Source organism: Rhopalosiphum padi, chromosome 4, assembly GCF_020882245.1.
Source record: "Rhopalosiphum padi isolate XX-2018 chromosome 4, ASM2088224v1, whole genome shotgun sequence".
In the NCBI taxonomy this organism is placed as follows: domain Eukaryota; kingdom Metazoa; phylum Arthropoda; class Insecta; order Hemiptera; family Aphididae; genus Rhopalosiphum; species Rhopalosiphum padi.
Genome location: NC_083600.1, coordinates 48608972 through 48631217, shown reverse-complemented (window position 1 = coordinate 48631217; position 22246 = coordinate 48608972). Strand labels below are relative to the sequence as shown.

At 27.3% G+C, this 22246-nt stretch overlaps 2 protein-coding genes across 2 annotated transcripts; both read right to left on the bottom strand.

Moving 5' to 3' along the window:
* Positions 1-10850: 10850 nt before the first annotated feature.
* Positions 10851-15106, bottom strand: LOC132930546 (uncharacterized). Its single transcript, XM_060996478.1, has 2 exons — positions 14948-15106; positions 10851-12392 (listed from the first exon to the last, which is right to left on the bottom strand). The coding sequence occupies exon 2, from the start codon at positions 12331-12333 to the stop codon at positions 11347-11349; it is 987 nt and encodes a 328-aa protein (XP_060852461.1). The 5' UTR covers positions 12334-12392; positions 14948-15106; the 3' UTR covers positions 10851-11346.
* Positions 15107-16663: 1557 nt separating this feature from the next.
* On the bottom strand, positions 16664-21777 carry LOC132930023 (coiled-coil domain-containing protein 40-like). Its single transcript, XM_060995681.1, has 9 exons — positions 21626-21777; positions 21194-21428; positions 20586-20831; positions 20329-20503; positions 19265-19473; positions 18715-18930; positions 18331-18522; positions 17640-17798; positions 16664-17062 (listed from the first exon to the last, which is right to left on the bottom strand). Exons 1-9 carry the CDS (start codon positions 21775-21777, stop codon positions 16829-16831), a joined length of 1818 nt encoding a protein of 605 aa, XP_060851664.1. The 3' UTR covers positions 16664-16828.
* Positions 21778-22246: the final 469 nt, after the last annotated feature.

Sequence of the window (22246 nt, the reverse complement as noted above, 5' to 3'; positions counted from 1 at the left end):
TTTAAAATTATTAATTTCTAAGAAACGTAATCCACTGTCCGACGATGAATCTAAAACAATTTTACAATGTATTTAATTTTCTTTTTATATATTATCTATTTATTTATTAAAGTTTAATTTACACAGAATGATACACCAAACACGCCACCCCCGTTTTTCTTTTTATAATGTATTTATTACAGATACCTACTTAGACTTTATTCTAATTAATAAGGAATGCCCTATACGATGCAAATAAAATACTATTTTTTTAATTTGGAACCGTGTTTTTATAATTTAATTGTAAATTGAAACGAAAATGACGTTTTTTGAAATGTTGATGCAACAATATGTATATTTTAAATCAAGATTAGAATGAATAAAGATTTGTTTTCAAAATTATATAGTAGATAATATTTATTTGTTAAACAATTTTAGTAGGTGTAGTCGGTATAGAGACTTGTCTATTTTATATGCAATGTAAAACCATTACATAAATAGAAGTTAGAAGTACCGAGAAAGTAAGAACAATTTTCCTAAGTACATCAAATTTAATAAAACTCAGAAACTCACTAGAATTTAGATTAAGATGCATCAAAAATCATTATCGTCAAAAAATCGTTTGGTTAGTAAGGTTAGTTGTTCTCATTTCAAAAAAGAAGTTTGTACCATCACAGAATATTTTTGAAATGGAATAATATTCTAGAAGTGCATGCATATATGGTCTTTAAGTATGTCTAATAATTCAAAAAATCAGAATTAGAATAAATACATTAATAAAGAATAAAAAAAAGGGGTGGGAGTGAACATTCTTGGTTATTCGACGATCAACCTGTATAATATTATAGCGGTGTTTTGGACGCGTGATCGAACCAGAATCGTCGAGAAATCGTCCGGTAGGTTTTGAAATGCTCGGGTTATGATGGTGTGCGTGCGCTGTACCTCCTTATGTTATTATAATACAGAACGAACGATTTACCTGCAAGTCTAAGATTCTCTACGCTGCCGAGTGCTGCAGACTTCCAGAACCGGTTTCGTACGGATTCAAATTAAACCGTAGGTATTATATACTGTTGTTGAAGCCGTCCACCGGGGCTATTATTAAGTAATTGATAGAAACTTCTCAGTTCTCAAACACGCGCAGCCACACCAAATACCTATACCTATACTATATACTTCTTATGGTCTTAAATATACGTTATAATAATACCTATAGGCCATATACGTAGGTATATGATAAAATATAAATACTATTACTATATGAGGTGCCATTTGATCGTTTTTCGATTTTAATACGTAATTTCATGGCCCGCATGCATTGTTTTGTTTATATACTTTTATATTATATACATAACAATAATTTTAACATTTTAAACCGAACACAAAAATAAAATGAAATATTTTTTTATGTTTTTGCGTTCTTCAAATTGCACATGTTTTTGAGTATATCATAATAAATCATAAATCTTAATAATATTATACATTTATTTACTTAAAACTGCTAAATATTGATATTATTCAAAATGTAGTTGTAAAATTCACCAAAAACGCGAAAATGTTTCTAAAAAAAAAAAATGCAGTTATTGTTATTTATAATATTTTTTGTCTTTAAAGCATTCACTCCGAGTACGAATACAATAGCTCCGAAAAGTGGCGCGCGTCAATGAGAATATTGCAAGATCTGTGCATAAGATATAGAATTATTACCTTTCACGATCTCCACGATTTTCTCTTATACTCGGCTGATAATAACTATATTTAAATTGTGTATTTAATTAAAAGTTAAACTGTGTCTACACTCTACACTGCGCATAAGCTTTATTTTTTTTTTTTTTGCTCATTTTAAAAACAATGGTAAATATTATACGATATACTAATAAATTTAGAGTAAAATATTCACATATCACATTTTATATTTAATGTAATAAGTATGCCTTCGTGTTTTATTTTGTATTTGAATCTTATATCTATTCTATATTTCTATTATAAATATATATATTTAAATTATGCCAAATACCAAATGTTGCATCCACAAAAATGTTAGGTAGTCATGTCAGCTTCGGAAATAGTCCGGAGAGAGGTCCTGTCATCCAGAATTAACAGCTTTCGATGGTTTATAATTTATATTATGAATGATGCGAAACATTTCAAATTTTTGACCAACTTAAAGGTAAGTTGGAAAATATACAGGTAGTCATATTCTGATATTCAATAATCTAAAAGTTTAGAAGTATTTATAAATTTTAAATGCCACGTATCTATTTTTTAATATTTATTTATTATATCGGTAATAAAACATATAAATTGTACGTTTTAATTTATAGAATAAAATTATATAAATCATCTTTACTTTAAAATAAAATGTATTCAACTATTCGGTCATTTGGATGTAATAATATTATGCAGTGGCGTATCTAGAATTTTTTTAGGAGAGGGGGCATAAGCTATCATATTTTAGTACGAGTATACATATGTTCATATAAATTATACACGAATAAAACATATAAATCTTTAAAAAAAAAAAAATAGCAAATACGGCGAATGAGGGAGAGCTTGCCGCTGTGCCTCCCCTAGATACGCCACTGATATTATGTAAAAAACTATTAACTGATGACCACGCAATTGAATAATAATAATATAAAGATCGATTTGAAGATTGAACAAATTATATATTTTAAAGGATACATCATACATAAACAGTATAATAAACAATATTGACTTAATAACAAATAATTCTAAGTTAAATAAGTAACTATTTATTTCTTAAAATTAATTATTATTGGCACATATTTTATTATTAATAATCCTCAATAAATACCAAATAATCAGGAGACACAAGACAAAAATAATGGAAAGATTATTATTTTTACGTAAAACCAGTTTTCGACAAAATGTATTTTCTTACTTTGTTATAAATTGTAATTCAAAAATATAGCAATATATTATATAATTGAAATTTTCACCAAAGGTTTAAATTAGCATTTTCTATACAATATAAGGTATAATTTCAAAACATTTTGATTTTTTTTTTATCGATTTATAAACATTTGACATTGTTTTATATAATATATATTAGTTTTTTTTCTAAAAGAGTAGATTCAAAATGTACGTTTGTGTTCAAAAAACTTATCATAAGATGCCACTTAATTTATTCTTCTATCAATTATAATATATATTGGCACTATTTTTTAATAAGGGCCTGAAGTTCAAATTTTGATAAAATTATATATTAAAACGAAGAAGAACGTTTGTAATTATCTTGTTGTAATTCATAAATATTTTTCACGGAGACTTGAATAACTTCTAGGCGCATTATTATTATATTTTATTATAGGTACACAATGATATTTTCAAAATATTTAGATTAAATATGCCAATTTAATACCCATCCTGCCGTATTACTTATAGTAAAATAAATTACTAGGACACTAGGTATATCAGCAATATAAATACATCACAAAATATAAATTATATAATATAAAGACTGATATGATGACAGTCCGTTTTCGTTCAGAATCGTTTATCGTATGCAAAGAGTAATCATTGAATTCAAAATTTATCATAAACATTACAGTAGTGACTTACTCATTAATTACTCGACACCCACAATCGTACAGCAGTAGCAGTCACTTAATCGTCTCCTTATGTTGAAATTATTTTCAAACTTTACATTATTTTCTTACTATTTAAATGTTATTGAAGAAATAAAAAAAAAATGTTTTTAAAATATTGGAGAACAAATGTCTTACACGTGGCTAATAATTACTTCCACGAACCTAGTGTATCCTATCTTAACATGTTTTAGGATTTAAAGTCTTAGATTCATTAGTGAGTGTAGTAACAGAGTAGATAAAAAGTCCACTAGTCGGGATATAACAGACTGCAGCAGTCGCGCACATCATAATATTATAATGTTTCGGGTTTTTCAACACCTAACTAGTTAACTACATATAAATAGCCATACAGGTAAAATTATTTAAATTATTCTTTTTATTGTCACCCGGCATGTCGTTAGTTTTGTATATTATTTTATACATTATTTAGGTATACATTATCACCGTGTACAATTCTCGTATAACCTGATACAGAACGCAATAATAATACGGCAGCAGTCGACTGCCACGCATTATCCAGCATCATCGGGCTGGCGCGTTCTTTAACGGTTATTCTTCTTTTACGGTGACCATTACATTAATTTATATATACTATATACATCTATAATAATAATATACAAGTAGATAGGAACACAGAGATTACCGCGAGTCTCGTCGTAATATCGCCGAACGTCTTTATATTCAAATTGTATAATATTATAATAAGGATAATCGTCTCGTGCGTTGCAGTGATGTTTATTTATTTATTTTAATATTATTATAGGCAAGTAGCTAATAATATTATTATGCTTCATCGACAATAGTATTTTTTCTTGTATTTTTTTTTATGTCTCTATTACGTTTCTTTATCGTCATATAGTCGCACGTGATTTTGTTTCGAATTTTTTAAAAATGTTTTTTGTCTTGCGTTTCGCACATTCCGTGCGATGGTACAGATATTTGTAGTCGTCTAACTATGATAGTATATATACGCAATATTATATTATTATTTTGTAGTACAGATGTCGAATCTTCCGCTTGCGTATCCGATACGGATGTCCGTTATTGTACGATGATACACTGCTATTATAATATTATATCTATATATGCTATACTATACACTATAGTTTGCTGTTAACTGTTGTATAGGTATAGTATACAAAATAGTGATTAGTTACGGGCAACTGATCGCATCTCAACATTTGTGTTATTACTATTATTGTATATTTTTGTTGGTACACGCCAAGTTCTTTACAACATTATAATTATATTACATCATGTCAGTACACAAAACTGAAATCACTGTGTTTTCTTGCTTTATATGTGTGTCAACTGTCAACCGAAGATACGTTATACAATAATAATATATATATAGGGTGTATCACCAACTACCAAGTTTGTTCACCCCTTTTTATTTGATATGCAGTTATTAAGCTCTAACTTAATTGGAATTTTTAAATATACTATTAAAGTCCATAAAATGGCGAAAATTGGTGATGAGCATGCTGCCCGCTTGGTGGATCGCCCTGTACCTATATTATAATATAATATTAAAATATTTAGGTACCGCCTACAGTACTGCGTATGCACTACGCCTATTGCCACGCTATAAGCTAGTATTAGGATCGCAGTTTAACCGTTGTTGTGTTTAATAGCTATGGCTGTCTTATATTTATAATATCATCCACGTGTAATTTTGAGGTCGAATTCCGCAGCGTGTAGTTTGTTTACATTTTTAAATTGTATTTGATACACTCTTTAAAGATCGGTTTAATCAAATGCGCGAAGTTACTGAAGAATTCGACATAAACCTTATATTATTGAAAGACGTACATTGTTATATTATAATTATTAGTTATCATATCAAGCTGATTATACATTTTACTTTATTTTGTCTTACCTATACACCTATATACAAACGTCGAAACATTCTATAATTTATACTTTATAGATAATATTATTAATGTGTAAAATTTTAAGTACCTAGTACTAACCTAACCCAGTACCTACTTATAAGTAATGAAATCTCCAATAATTCTACACGTATATTGGTAATTTTAGTTACGTTAATTAAATAGTTTAAAACTGTACATATTAAACAACATTGATTTCAGTGATAAAATAAATAAATAAATTGATAAAAAATCACTCAACATTTAGTACAGATCTATAGATTGGAAATTCTACTCAACGTAAGTGTTTTTAATGATTTTTGTGATGTCCTCGTCTTACATACATTATACATACAAGTCATACTCATACAACATAGCAAATTGAGTCCAACAAAATCTTTTATGTTGTTAGCTTTAATATTGAGTAAATTTACCTATTATCAAACTTAAAGATAAGAATATGATCTAGGCCATTACATAGGCTTTTACCGATATTACTATTTTAAAGTTAATAATTATTATCTATTTATATAGATTATAGACATGTAAAATATTAAAACTTAAAAATACTCATAACTCACTTTAAAACTATAGTATTAATAAAAACTTACGTGATGGATTAGATAATATTCTTAGCTTTAAGTTTTATAATAGGTAAATTTCTTCTAATATTAAATCAAACAATAAACATTGATTATGCTGAACGAAAATTTGCTTGTTATATTATATACAAAATATGTAAGACGCAGAAAACACACGTGGGTGTGGAGTCCTCTTAATATTTCATCGCAATAAAAATGATCTACTATTTTGAAATGATTTATTAAATATTTTTACAATAACCTATAATTAGTAATTGTTATTATAATTTGTTTATAAATAATATGTACCTATTATACCTATTTATTGTATCAAACTATCATGTAAAAAAGTTTATAGATACTATTTGAGTGAGTTGAATGAAATTTAAAGCTATATATTATGTATATGATATTATAACTAATTTATATTGTATTTATTTACTCATTCGATAATTCCTCAAAAAGCTATTGCAGGCTTGTATGTACTTCATAATAAATAATTTATTCAATTTTTCATTACAAACAAATAATATTATAGGAATGTATTTAGATTTTTAATACTGTATAATATATTTAATGGTTGGCTTATTTTAATAGGTATATATATATATATATATATTCCTTGTTGTTTTTTTTGTTTCTCACGATTAACAAAACGGAAGTTCTAAAATAATCTAATTCAATTTTAATTATAATCTATTACACATACATGTTTATAAATATTTCCGAAATATTTCAAGGTCGAGGGACGAGGATTTTGAATAAAGTTTTTAGAGCTTTGACTTGAGCACTCGGACATTCAAGCAGAATTTAGAATGTTAAGTAAAAAGTATTATTGTGTCTAGGACTTTGGGCAAATTGTCCAGGTCCCATCAGTGATCTTAATGTATGTTAGTAACATGTAAATAACGCGTACTGAACCACCAAAAAAAAAAAAAAGAAACCGGAGAAGTCACTTTACGGGCTTGAGTGGGCTTAGCCCATCCAGTTTTGTCTGTAGCCCCCCTCAGTTTTTTTTATGTTATTATTAATACTAGTGGTGTAAGGGCAAAGCCTTCACGGGTCGCTGATATTAATTTAGCATTTTAGCCTACCCAGAAATATAGCTCTAGTAGCGCCTATGTTTTATACGTTAATCTAAGCGGGAACGATGGGTTATTGATCAGCCTATATTTTTTCAAAGAATACCTATGCCTACTAGTAATTATTACGTATAATACTTATAACTTATAAGTAATTATTTTTTTTATAAGTAATACAATATTTTTGAACTAATTTTTGCCAAAAACCAATTGCATATTTAATGTAGGTCCCTAGTAATTATTTTAATATTATATTTAATATAAACATAATAATATTAAAGTTGTTATTACCTTATAAATTATAATCAATAAAGACGTATCAAAGAAAACGGTGGAATATGTTCATACTTCATCCTATATATTCCTATACGTAGTTTGAAACTAAACTAGATAATTTGAATATTTCATTATATGTAATAAATTATAATATGCGTAATGCCAAACAATTTTAATTAAAAATTAAGTCCATACGAATAATATTTTTTTTAATTACTACAAAATAAATAATATAGTTTTTATTTTTCGCTTTTGCATTTTCATTATTTAAAATATGAGCAACAAGTTTCAATAAAATTTCAACTTCAAGTGATGTTTGATATTTTATTAAAATTGATAAAACTGAACTTATCGTTCTGACATTATAGTATATTGATAATATACCATTCTTAACTAAAGTGCTTAAATAATACGCATTTGCATAAATCGACACATTTAAAAGTAAGTGAAAAACGGAGATAGTAGGTATGCTATAATGATGTACACCCTTATTACTAGATAGTATATGATAAAAATGTATAACGAATTTTTGTATAGGTTTGGCAAATAGGAAATTATCATCGCTTACATTTCAAATCTCCACTGGGACGATTGTGAATTTTATAATAAATAAAATATTGTCTGGCGAGTGACGATTAAAAACCCTTTTTCTGCTTAAATTTTGGCACCTTAATAAAAAAAACTTAAATTGCGTCACTGCTTAAAGTCTCTCAGATAAAGTTGGGCTACAATAAGGATGTTTGAATTTTTTTTCTTTCGTTTTGGACAAACGTTCTTATATAATATTAATTGTTATTATATTAATTGAGTACTTAACTTTTATGTAATAAAAGTATAATTTATCTGTAGTATGATCGAGTTTTTCGCCGATCACAGGTTTTGTAGTACGATCTGTATGTGTTTTATTAATACCAATGATCTTTTTATTTGACACTCTACGCGAGATCGCGCTTCACAATTTGTAAATCTAACGATAAATAATAAGGTACCCATGTTTTATCATTATTATTTTGTTATAATTTAAAAAAATTAGCGGGAACTTAAAACTTTTACGTATATTATATTATTATGAATTTTACTATGTGTAATGATTTTTTATTTATTCTAAGACATTATCCATTTTATTTATTTATACTATTAAAATACCTACTTTTACTATTTTACGGTATTTACTGAAATATCATGTTATTAAACAGTATTATCTTTAAAGGTATTTAGATAAACCTATTTTACAGTTTAATTATCCATTTTGTTGACATTATTCCGTATTTTCTGCGATGGGGTAAGTACCAGCCCACCGAGTTATAAATCTTTTATTAAACCTGACCTGATAAAAATTTAAAACAGATTAAAACAATAAACTGTATTAATTAATCTAACAAAAAAAAATCCCACATAACGAGTTAAACTTGACAACTTGCAGGTTTAAGGATCTATCTGGGTCTAGTCCAGAAGTTTATAATAAAAAAGTATCCATTTCGTAGAAAAAATATCCAGATTGTCATTTTATATGAACGACGTGGAGAAAACATTCAGTTTTATGTACCTCATACATTATTAGGATGAAACATTAAAAACTATATATTATATTGTGAAACAGTAAACAAACAATAGTAACGCACAAACGTACTATGGATACGCCATACTATAATTAAATAAATTTAATTTACATACTGTGTGGATATAAATTTTGTTTCAAAAATTAGTTGGTTGCAGTTTAACGGGTCATGTTAATGGGTAAAAATATTTTTATATAGTGTAATTTAAAAATTGTAAAAAACAACTTATTAACGAAAAAAATGTCTATATTTTAAAATAAAAATTGAAATAGATTAACAATTTATGGTGACCAGATATAAACATATTAAAAAAGTACATTTTTTTGGTATAAATACCATATGTAAAATTTGAATTAATAAATACAAAACTTTGTTAATATATAAGAAACATATTAACAGATAACAAATTAAATTAGCTATATGCTATCAATCAACGATCGGAATCGTATAGTGAAATTGTTGATTTTTAAAGAGAGAATAATATTAACAATTAACATTGAACAGTGAAATAATATATCAGTTGATTATACCGATTTAATCGCGACACACTAAGTGATGTGCGTCGACGTGTCGTGCAAATGTGCAATGCGTGCAAAAACAAGCGAATCTTCCTGTACCTACCGATCCGAATATACAATAATAAATAATAATGATCACTTATTGTTACTAATCGTATTAGCCCATGTAAAATCCTGAAAAAAATTGTGTTTTTCGAATTCCTCTTGACGATGTGGGATAATACAATAACGTTGATTACAATATTATAATATTAATAGGATTTTATGACTCTCGCGGTGGCTGAAAACAGGAGGGTAGAACGGTAGAAAACATTGAAAACATGAATAAAAATTTTGGCGAGGCCGATCAAATGATTGCAGGTTAATCGTAGGACGTCTGAACTGATACCTGTGTCATACTGGCCGGCAAGCCAGTACGCACAATGGATCAATGATGTTTAATTTTAGATAAATCACTTATGAGAATATACAACTATTTCCGATACGGGAATAGAGGTCTGCCGTACGGCTGAATTTACGCCGATTACCGCGGGCGTCCTCGCATGAGGTTGATGCTAGTTCGGTTATATAAATATAAAGCAAGTCTACTCCAATACTGACAAGGTAGAGCTAATCCGAACACTGCACTCTAGCGGTGACATACTGTCACCATTGACTACAATTATTGCGGTTAGAGCGCAATGTCCTTACCGATTCGTCGTGAAACTACTGGTACATATTATATACCTATATATTATTATAGTCGAGTTGCTTACATACAAGAGAACGATTCTGTATTTAGGTTTGTCCTATAAATTATAATTTATTTGCTAATGAGCTATTTTTATCATAATGATAAAAAAAAAATACATATTATTATACATTTACATTGAAATACCTACACCTATAATGACCAGATAATAAACATTTTAAAAAAAGTATATTTTTTTGGTAAAAATACCATGCGTAAAATTTGAATAAATAATTACAAACTTTTGTTAATATGTAGGAAACATATTAACAGATAACAAAGTAAATTAACTATGCTACCAATCATATTAGATTGCATTAGCTCGAACCATAAAATATAAATTAATACCAAATTATAAAAATCATAAAAATGTATTAGCCTTTTTTTATTTTCAAAAAAAAAGTACAATTTTATGTACTTAAAACTATAATTAAGGACACTAGTACATGCATAAAAAAAAGTACTATCCTGCGAAAATGAAAAATAGTACGTCTGGACCGTCTGGTCACCGCACCTATATTGAACTTATGCCTGTTACCTGTGGAATGTTTGAATTTTTCGACGATGGCATAGGGCGAAAATTGAATTTAATTAATTTTCAATACTCATCAAAAACACTATAATAAAACAAATGCAGTACTAAACATGTGAATACATAAATTTATTTTTAATTTATTACCTATAGTATAAACATTGATAAGGTACCTTAGAATCTATTCTATTTCTATAGGTACCTAATCAATGGTAATAACATATTTTAAGTTGTCAGTTCAAATTAATACTATCATTATTGTTGTTGTAGGTATTGTATTGCCGGTGTAAGTAAAAAAAATTGTATTTTTACAAAATAAATAATTTATTCTTTGTAACTGTTATGGGGTTAGTTTGGCCGCGCGGCCAAAATATAACATGCTTCAAAATTATACGCGACAAGATGTCGTACCCGTCCAATTGTCGTGCGTCCAAATGACCGCAACTAAATAACGTATATCAAAACGGGAGTTAGCAGGACGAAAATATCTTTTTAAGGCTAAACTAAAAATTATTTCCATTAATCACGGAGACTTTGGATTAAAATCTGTCTATTTTAATTGTCTATTTCATTTTTCGTATAGCTTTAAAAAGATATTTTCATCTTACGAACACCCGTTTTCGAGTGCATATTTAAGGCAGTCTAGGCGTCCATATTTCAGAGCCATGGAACGCGTGTTCTTGTCCCACGGGCATCCATTTTCGCGCGCAAACTTAAGACAGTCCAGCCATCCATTTTTCGCTGCGCTGGAACACGTTTTCTCGTCCCACGGACAACCGTTTTCGTGCGCATACCTAAGACAGTCCAGCCATCCATTTTTCGCTGCGCTGGAACACGTTTTCTCGTCCCACGGACATCCGTTTTCGTGCGCATACCTCAAACACTCCAGTTGTCCGCCTTGCGCGGCCATGAAGCACGTTACCGTGTTCCACGGACATCCGTTTTCATGTGCATACACCAGACAGTCTAAGTGTCCGCCCATCGCAGCGTCGGAACACACGTATTCGTCCAACGGACATCCGTTTTCGTGTGCATACCTCAAACACTCCAAGTGTCCAGTTATCGCAGCACAAGAATACGTGAATTTGTTCCACGGGCAGCCGTTTTCGTGTGCATACCTCAAACACTCCAGTTGTCCGGCGTCCGCGGCCGTGTAGCACGTTGCCGTGTTCCACCGACTGCCGTTTTCGTGTGCGTACACCAAACAGTCCAAGTTGCCCGTGTACGCGGCTTGGTCGCACGCCGATTGATCGCACTTGGACGAGTCGTGCCAGGGAACGCCGATTTCGCGAGCGAACCTTAGGCAATCCAGGTGCCCGTGAAACGCGGCCACCTCGCACACCGCGTTTTCAATCGAATCGTCGTGCACCGCTTTGGCGAACATAGAACGTCTGTCGCCGAGCGGGTCGAAACCACCTCCCTCCGAGTTCAGTTTCACGATTTTGAACAGCGACTCGCAACAAATCCGCAAATCGACGTCTGTTACCTCTAGATCATCGTACATGTCCCGCTGGATCTTGTTACACGCGTGGTAAGCCGACTTCAACAGACTGGGTAAGACGTATGATCTGCTCTTGTCGTTAGCAGTCATTCTGACAGTCGTTTTTAAAAAATGTATGACCAGAAAGCCTCATCGGCTCATCGTGTGTACTGTAAATAATAATAATAATAATAATAATAATAAAAATTTAAAAATAAAACAATAGCCAATGTCAAAATGATAAGACATCCGCATTGATGACACACACCTATAAAATACTCCGAGTCACAAGACTACAATGCGAAAAGTGATCGATAAAAGAAATGAATATAATAAGTCGTTTGCATCGTTAATATCTACAAAAAAAAATTAGTATATATTATATTATATTGTGATTCGTGACTTCAGAGTACAAAGCACGATTAAGGGCGAGTTAATAGTTTTATTATTTTTTATGTTTAAAATGCGATCATTGCGAATTTTTCTGGTATTTATGGTTATTGAATTATAGTATATGATTACAACGGCCAACAAGAATACGATAAGAATCACACATATTAATGTGAGTTTTACTGTGTATCCCGGAACGATACATACAAATTATACTAAAATTATTATTATTATACTAAATAAATAGCTAAAGAAAAGAACTATCTACTAAGTTATATCAAATTAACTCAAATAAAATAAAAAATGAATAATAAAATACATGATAAAATAACAATACTTAGGTGTTATTATTAAAATCAATATTGTTTATAAAAATACAAATATAATTAATGTATAAAATAAAAAACCTTATTTATTTATTTTTTGATACATATATTTCAACGAGTTATTTTTATATTACACGCATTGCCTATATGACTAGGATATATACACACTATTATATTATATTATCATATTAGTCATTGGCTACTTACGCAAAGATACGAAAAATAAGCTAAACATTTATTTTTCATGTTTTGTTTAAACACTGATTGACAGATTAGGCACGATCTGTGACTCAGAAAAGGTTAGGGAAACAATAAAAACGGATAACATTTACATAGTTTTAATAACCAATTAATAATACATAAATGCATATTCAGTGAATATAGCTACTTGGGTTTAAAAATATTTTTATATAGATATACAGTATAATGTATATCTATATAAAAATATTTTTAACGTTCATGATGTGCATCGATTTAGATGTGTTACAATACAATACAATGTGTAGTGTAACATTTCTGCAATAGTGTTTTCTACGCAGTAATATTATCTTAGTAACGTACAGCTAGCTTAGAGGATTCGATTTTTTTATATTATTTCTATAAAATATATTAACACTGCAAAACTTCACTAATTTTCAACTCATTAAGTCAAGTCTAATTTAAGAACGTTTTTTGACGTTTTTAATTTTTTCAAACATTTTTGACATATTTCTCGTATTATGACTAAAAAAATTACTTCATTGAAATATAAGTACTACACAGAACTTCTAAATAAAAATTATTTTCATTTTCAACTAAAAATTAAGTAATCCGGTTTTAAATTAGACAAGGCTTAAATTGTAAATTGCTCTTATTGTACAGTGTAATGCAAATGTAATTTAATTTTTTGCTCATTTTTATATATTATTATTTTTTACATAATAATTTTAATTTATTTAATAAATAATGTATTTTTTTATACGAGTATATTTAGGACATTATTTTAGAGTTTTTAGGTCATAAATGCATTTTTTGAAAGGACATTTTTCAATATATTTAATGGCGTTTATACCTACATCCGAGCTCTATAATTATTATATTATATTCAAAGTAACCTGCAAACCATCAATATATCTGACTGATGTGACTGATTATGACTCACAAATAAATAAAAACCAAATTACCCAAAAAATTCACGAAGATTCTAGGATGTATTTGTATTTGAAAATCAAATACTTTTGATAAAAGAATTATTTGTCAGCCGTCACATATTATTTTTTTTTTTTTTTTTGAAAATTATTGTACTATGTCTATTTTATTTATATTTTTCATTTATAAATGTCGAGAACCCCTATCCCCTATTGCTGATGTCTCGTTCATTTGTGAATGTGATTATTACAAAATATAAATTAAAAATATACTTAAATGCAAAAAAAAATGTTTGGGAATGATTTTTTTTTTAATTGCTTTTTATATCCTCTTATTTATATTTCAACCTATACTACCTAATATTAAAAAATTGCTATAATATAACAAGTTTTATTTATTTTCATTTTTTAGTGTACAATTAAGTAAGTGGTACAAAAAGTTCAAATAATACCTAGTTGAATGTAACATGACAATTTTAAATTAGTTATTACAACATTAATTTGGAAAGCTAACTAGTAGAAAAGTAAAAAAATTAAAAAGTATTTAAATACCTGGCGGTATTTGTATTTGTTCTTAAATATTTTTTCTTAAAAGTATTTGAAATGTATTTTAAATACTTTCTGAATGGATGTACTTGTATCTGTATTTAAATACAATTTTAAAAGTATCTTTTACAAGACTGTAGTTAATATATTATATAGTTTAGAATGTTTAGATGAGCTGAGTAGTAATGGAAAATTTTCTATTATTTTTCTTAAAAATTTTGTTTTATAATAATATAAAATTATATAAGTAAAAAAAATATATTTTCAAAAAATAAATACTTATTACTTAACCTACAGGCTACAAGGACGAAGACGAAATAAGCGTTTAAGACTTACCAAGACTTATATTATATGTTCATATTTAAAAACGTATTTACAAAGAGTAAAGACTGAGTATGAACTCGCTACTGCTGATGTTGCTGCTAACTTCCTTTGGATTTCTGACGAGAAAAGCAGTGCACCAAAGAATGGACTTGTCGTACCACGTATAACGCTACTTTGTCGAACGTTCTTAGACGGTTTCCCCTACCATTCAACCATTGATTTACGCGTGATCTATATGCCTTGGTAACACACTATGTGTACATTTATTATCTGTATATTGTACATAAATATTAAATATATATACACACTCATTCGCATGTATTATTTTCATAAGTATAAAATAATTTATCATTGAATTAAAATTGAACACATCCACGACGGTGACTTATTACGCTTTACACCTATCATATAGCAGAGCAGCTCTCTAATTATTTCCTCTTTAATAACAAAAATGACAAAACTTATTTTGAATTAGTAACTAATAATTACTTATTAGTTATTAGCCGATTAGTCGTTAAATTGTTATACTATAAAATAAAAATATATCATTTGTCCTATGCAAAATTAAAAAATTATCTACGCTCGGGGATGAATCTTCAGTTTCTCCACCTTAGATCCGGTCATGCAATTACGATGCTCAGCCAAATTAATATTAAGTAAATATTATTATTTATTGTAGTTTTAAAACTAAACTCAATTGAAATTATTGAACATTTTATTCTGCAGTGATATAGCTATGACTTATTTCTGATAAGTGATAAACACAGACTATAAAATGTTTTATAAATATAGTAAGGGAATAACATAATAACCATATAATCTAACTTTGTGTTAAATATTATACCACAAATACCTATGACATGTGATTTTCAGCCACTCCGTTTGCTTATAAATTATAAAGTAAATATTTAATGGAAATTATATAAATATATATATAATTTGTATTTGTAGGTACATCAATAATTAAAGTTGGATGGTGCATGTAATGGCCAACCTCCACTTTTGTTTAATCAACTTTATTAAGTTCCCCCAAAATTGTAGCCTTGCAGTGTTCCTTTATGTGTACCTCTGTATATAATACGAAAACGAAACTATTTGTATTACGTGTATTATTTAACTTTTATTTCAATTGATTAGTTTCCCATTACACAAAACTCAGTCGACGTGCAATATCAAACTATCAAAATATAACACAAAGTCCGTATAATTTTTGTTTATCAATTAAAGGGGGTTAGGAAAAAAAGCAAAGTTCATATTGAATCCGAAAAAGCAGCTATACATGCAGTCACGTCTACATACTATTAGTCGGACATGCAAATATAAAAGGTTGTTTTTTTTCATTTAACGCAAAGGTTAAGTTATATGTAGGTACCTATAAAAAAAATATATATTTAATATAATGAATATTATAATAAGCTACAGCATTTAAGAAATTTTCGATATTATTATTATATCTTGTACAAAGTAAAAATAATTTTTCTTGCATATTTATATATATATATTACTTATTACTATTACGTATAATAGTATAATAAACGTTTAAGACTTACTAAGCCTAAAATATGCTGTGTAATTTTACAAAATTAATTTTAAAGAGCTTTTGTACTCACTTCTATTACTACTACTAACTTTATTTCGACTCCTGAAGTCCTGACGATTCGATTAGTGCACAGTGCGTGCACCGAAGAATGGAGTTGTCACTTGTCAGACCATGTTATGCTACTTCGAAACGCTTAGACCACTGATGTGCACGTGGTCTATATGTTTTAGCAACACTATAATATATTAATATTGTCTGTATACAATGTAGAACGTAGATATATATAAATTATATATTATTATATACACACGTCATACATATAACTAGCTATATATATATTTTTTTATGGTTTTTTAATCATCGATAGACTTAAGAGTTAATAACAAACGTGTTAACTCAACATCCAAGTATAGAAAATCGTTTTTTAAACATTCCACAACAGTTATTAAGTTTGAATTCTTCAAACGCTGGGCTATAATTGCTTCGTTCATTTTGGATTCACTTTTAATCAGCAAACGGTATTTTTCTTTTCTTACTTCATCCAAGAATTTAATGCGATTTTGTTTATAGTTTAATTTATAAAAGTTCTAGAAAAAATAGATACATAGCTGTTATTGAATACGAAATCAAAAATAATTTTTAATCCACATCACCAATAAGAAAAAAAATAAAAAAAAATAAATTTCTAAGCCGGACGAGGTTGGAATGTTTAGGAGAGTACTGAGTAGAGACTAAGGTAACTAGGAGAGTATGGGGTTGTATTACTGAAATATTTATACCTATACTATACAAATACTATACTATGCTTAACATACTATACTATACTATGTTTAATATACTATACTATACTATTCTAAACTATTTACCCGTAAATATAGTTCATATTTAAAGCACGAAACAATATAATAAGTAATTACTATGGATAATCATCGGTGAAAATAGGGGTGGGGAGCAGAGATTTATTGAGTTCCCCTAATTCAAAATTTTAGTACTTTGTACTAACCATAAATCTTTTTTAGAAAATATTAGTTATTTGTTCTTATAATCTTATGATACGTAAAATTAACAAAAAAAAATATAACTGAATATAACTTAGTCTCTGTACAACTCAATGACTAATCTTAGAGTTACTATAAATGATCATTTTGCTAGCAATATACAAACTTTAAGTTTTAAAGCATTCATATCTTCAATACTATTTGTCAAATCATCCGTATTTTGTTCAACGTCGATAAATTTATCTCTTAAATGTGTAAGTTTACACTCTAATTCCATTTTGTAATTTTGTGCATCACTAATGTCTTTGTCTACTTTTTTACATTTCTGTAAAGTAAATTTTAAAAGTATGAATTAATTTATTATTTATTAATAAGTTTTATTATGCATAATTTATTTATTAAAGTATATTATTAATACACGAGTATAAAGTATAATATCGTAATATAAAGTATATTAATACAAAAGTATACGTAAAATGTTTTAAGGTTTTTTAGATGAACTGTATAAGTTCATCATCGTAACGATGAATGTATTAATTTTATTATGGGTGTTTACAGTAGAAACTACTTAGTTTTTTTCGTGGGAAACAGGGAAAAGTTAAAGTAGTTCTACTTGTTACTTTTGGGAAGGAAAACTAAAAATCTCTAGTACTTTATATTTACGAAATCACTGGGAAAACAAAAAAAAGGAAAAATTTAATTAACCTAAAACACCCGATTTCAATAACCCGAATTTTGTTTTAACACATAAAACACAAAACTCGAATAAATAATTCCGGTGCAAAGCCTTGGATAAATATAAATCTAATATAAATATTTAAATTAAATGATTATCATAAATAAATATAAGTAGTTACAATATTAATTTTTTTTATCTTTATTCGCATATCATCGAGGATTTTCAACAATTTTTGTTTAGTATCGTTTTTAACATTTGAACGAATATTTTTTGCTGCAAATGTAGTATAAATCGTATCCCGTTTCGATATGCATTTTTCTAATTCCATCATTATTTTGTCCAATATTTTTTTTAATCTACTTTCTATTATCTACAAACATAATAATACAAATTTTATCAAATTTTTTTAAAAAATTATTATTTAACCTGTGTATATTATACACGAGTAAAAAGAATAAAAACTAAATAGTAAATTTAATAAATATCACAATTTAATCAAAATGTTATGTACTAATATTACTATATTAAATTATTGTTAAGTTAGTATGACTATTACATATACCTGCATTTTATGTATTTCTTTTTGTGTAGCATCAATGTCGCCAAAAACTCCTTGTTTATTTTTTAGTTCTGTTTTAATTTCAACAAGCGACTGGACTTTAATGTCCCACGATTTACTTTCCCGTTGTTTTTCAATATATGTTTTTTTCATTTCATTCAGCTCATTTTTCAAAAATTTCAAATGGTCCATATATTCTAAACACTGTTTTTCATTTTCCTATAAAATATTTTTAGTTGTTGTCACACTTAGATATTGTAACACTAACACAATATGTGTATTAAAAAATAAAACATATTTAACTAAACTAATGAAATACTTTAGTCTTGGGTGTAACGAGTAACAATATTTGATTTATTTAATTCAAATAACTAATAATTAAAACGAAATTTTTCAAAAAGTATAATAATATATATATATAGGTAATAAATATGTATATTAATTGTATAATATGTACCTATATAAATAAATATGATTCTAAATATTTATCTTATATCTTAAAATATAATAATGAGTATTGCTTATTCTAGTTTTCACATAATGGCATTAATACTTTTAATTCAACTAAAGCAGAATTTTGTATCCATTCATTTTCGTTCAAAAGTTGACTACTTTTTCCTTTATTTTTACCAAAGACTTCATTATATACCACAATTTTATTTCTCATATACGTAAGAGTTCGTTTATACTGATCAAGTTCTTTAGATAAAGCAGCAATTTCGTGATCAACTTTTCTACTCTTTATAACATTTTGTATATCATCTAAAATATATTATGAATAAGTTTCAAAAATCACCTATATAATGATTTAATAATAAATTGTGTATTATTCTAATATAAGTAACTACATAGGTATATAATGTCATAATTATAATGCACATTATGTATATTGAGTCTATCGTTATACTGTATTTTCTTACACTTTGTATTAAAAAAAGGTATTAATTGTCTCAAATAATGGCTATATAGACATTAATCAAAATTTAAGTTTATACAACTCAAATATCTATTTTGCCTACTCAAATACACGACGATTTCCGCATTCTAGAGGCTCTCGGGTATTTTTTAATATTGGGTGCTACTAACCAAATTGAAAAATGAAAATCACTTATGTGTTTCAACTCTGCAGATATTTCAAATTTTTTTTGTACGAACAGCAAAGTCTGGTTTATTCAACACATGTTGTGCATAGTATTCAAATTTAAAATATGTTCTTATAGTTCTGTGCACATAAGTAAAAACCAAATCTAGATCTTCGATAAGCCAATAGGCAAGAATATCTGGATACTTTAAGCTTTAACTACTTTGTTTGTTGGTCAATCGACAAATTGAAATATCATTCAATTCATACACAAAGATGAAATTATTAATATCATCAGGACCTTTCAGTAATGAATTTAAAAAAATCTTATACTTACTTTATTAATAGTTTATAATTTATTTAATTAATATTATTTATATTTATTGAATTTTTTTTTAAAATTAATATAGGTAATACATGTAAAAATTTGTTTCATTTGTATATTTTAGAGTAATAAATAAAAAATATTTTTCATTTAATCGAATCAAAATTGTTATATAAGCATTTATTTATATAATAATTGAATACTTACTTACATTTACGCATTTTATTAAGTTCAAAAATTTGTTTATTTTTTTCATTCAATAATTGTACATTTTTATTTTGATTTTGAATACAATATTGTTTTATGATATTGGTTTCTTTTTTTACATCATTAATGTCACTTCTAACATGATCAATTTGCATTTGTGGAGTCATAACATCACCAACCTGAAGTATAATCAATTTTAAATGGAAACTACGTCATGTTAAAAATATTAATTTTATCTAATACTAAATATTATTGACTTGCTTCATGTTTTTTTTTCAATAATTCTAATTCTTTGGATTCCAATTCAATCATGTTTGATTTAATTTGTATATCTGTGCCTAGCTTCTTAAGTTTAGAATCCAATGTAGCAATGTATAAATCTTGTTGATCCAGATCTTTGGTGAGTTCTTTTATTTGATTTTCTAAATTATAAGTTGTAGTACGATATTGTTTTAATTTTATTTGATCTAGACAAACATCGTTCTCAATCTTAACTAATAATGACTCCTATATTTATAAATTATAATATTAATTGTATTGTGATTAAGCTTTATTTTATTAATTTCAAACAAGAAACATATTATATTTAACATAATATAATTATGCTATTACGTTTTCATTATTTTTTTTTTTAAGATCTAAAATATTGCTATTCATTTTTTGACAATAATTATCAGTAATTGATTGATTATTATATTCCTCTAAAATTTGATCTTCATATTTTAATTGTTGATTTGCTATGTTGTTTTTTAAACTCAATAATTGATTTAGTTCATTTTGAACAGATTGTTGTTCCTATAAAAATACTTTTTTTTATTTGTATTCAAAATATTAAATATTTGATATTACGAAATACACACAAATATCACTTCATCTAAGTTTTGATTTTCGATTTCCGTCATTTTTAAGAGATTGAAATACTTATCTCTCAAATTGTTAAAATTTTCTAAACATGTATTAAACCCTTTTTGTAAATTATTTTGATTTTGTGTAAATTTATTCAAGTAGTTGAGTAATTTTTCGTTTTGTTGACATTCGTTTTTTAAACTGCGTTTATAACTGTAGTACTCAGTTAATAATATATGATATTTATTTTTCTCTTCTCTAAAAATAGAAACAGTTTGAATATTATATTATGTATACTGTATATCTAAGAATATTATTCAATTAATTTATTAAATAATAAATGTATATAATTTATTAATTGTAATAGTTATTACTGTAAGGTTTTATTATTTTTCTGCGAAGATTTTTCACATTGTTCAATACTTATTATAACTTCATTCCATAACAATGTGTACTTGGCATTATCTTTATTAATAGCATCGAGACCTATTGAATTGTCCATAACTTTTTGTCTCAGTAGTTCGCTTTCATTATATTTTTTCTCTGCTTGTTCACCTAATTGTTTAATACGATCTTCCAACCGAAGATTTTCTTGAGTTAAAGTCATTAATAACAAATCCTAACCAATATAATACATTTAAAATATAAATTTATAAATGTTTATATACTATAAAATATAGTATTATATATAATTTGTATATGATGTATAAAATGTATATTTATACAGAAATGTTTACAAGCTATATACTATTAATGGTTCCTGTTTGAACATTTCCCCGGTGTTTAGCGGTATTGGACGTTACCCCCCCGGACTGAGAAATATCCCCCTGACTCAATAGATATTTTTTACCGGTGTTTCCGAATTGCGTGCGAAAATCATTTCCTAGGTCGAGTAGCTTTTTCACGACTGAGCATAGTTGCGTGTGGGATTAGTCGACCGACTAACTACGTTAGTTCGATCAGATTTCAAAAAATTGAAAATGCAATATAAATGCAGTAAAAAATTTACTTTATTACTCAAAACACATTTTATAAACAAATACCTAAATAGATTATTTTGTTCAAATTATAATGAG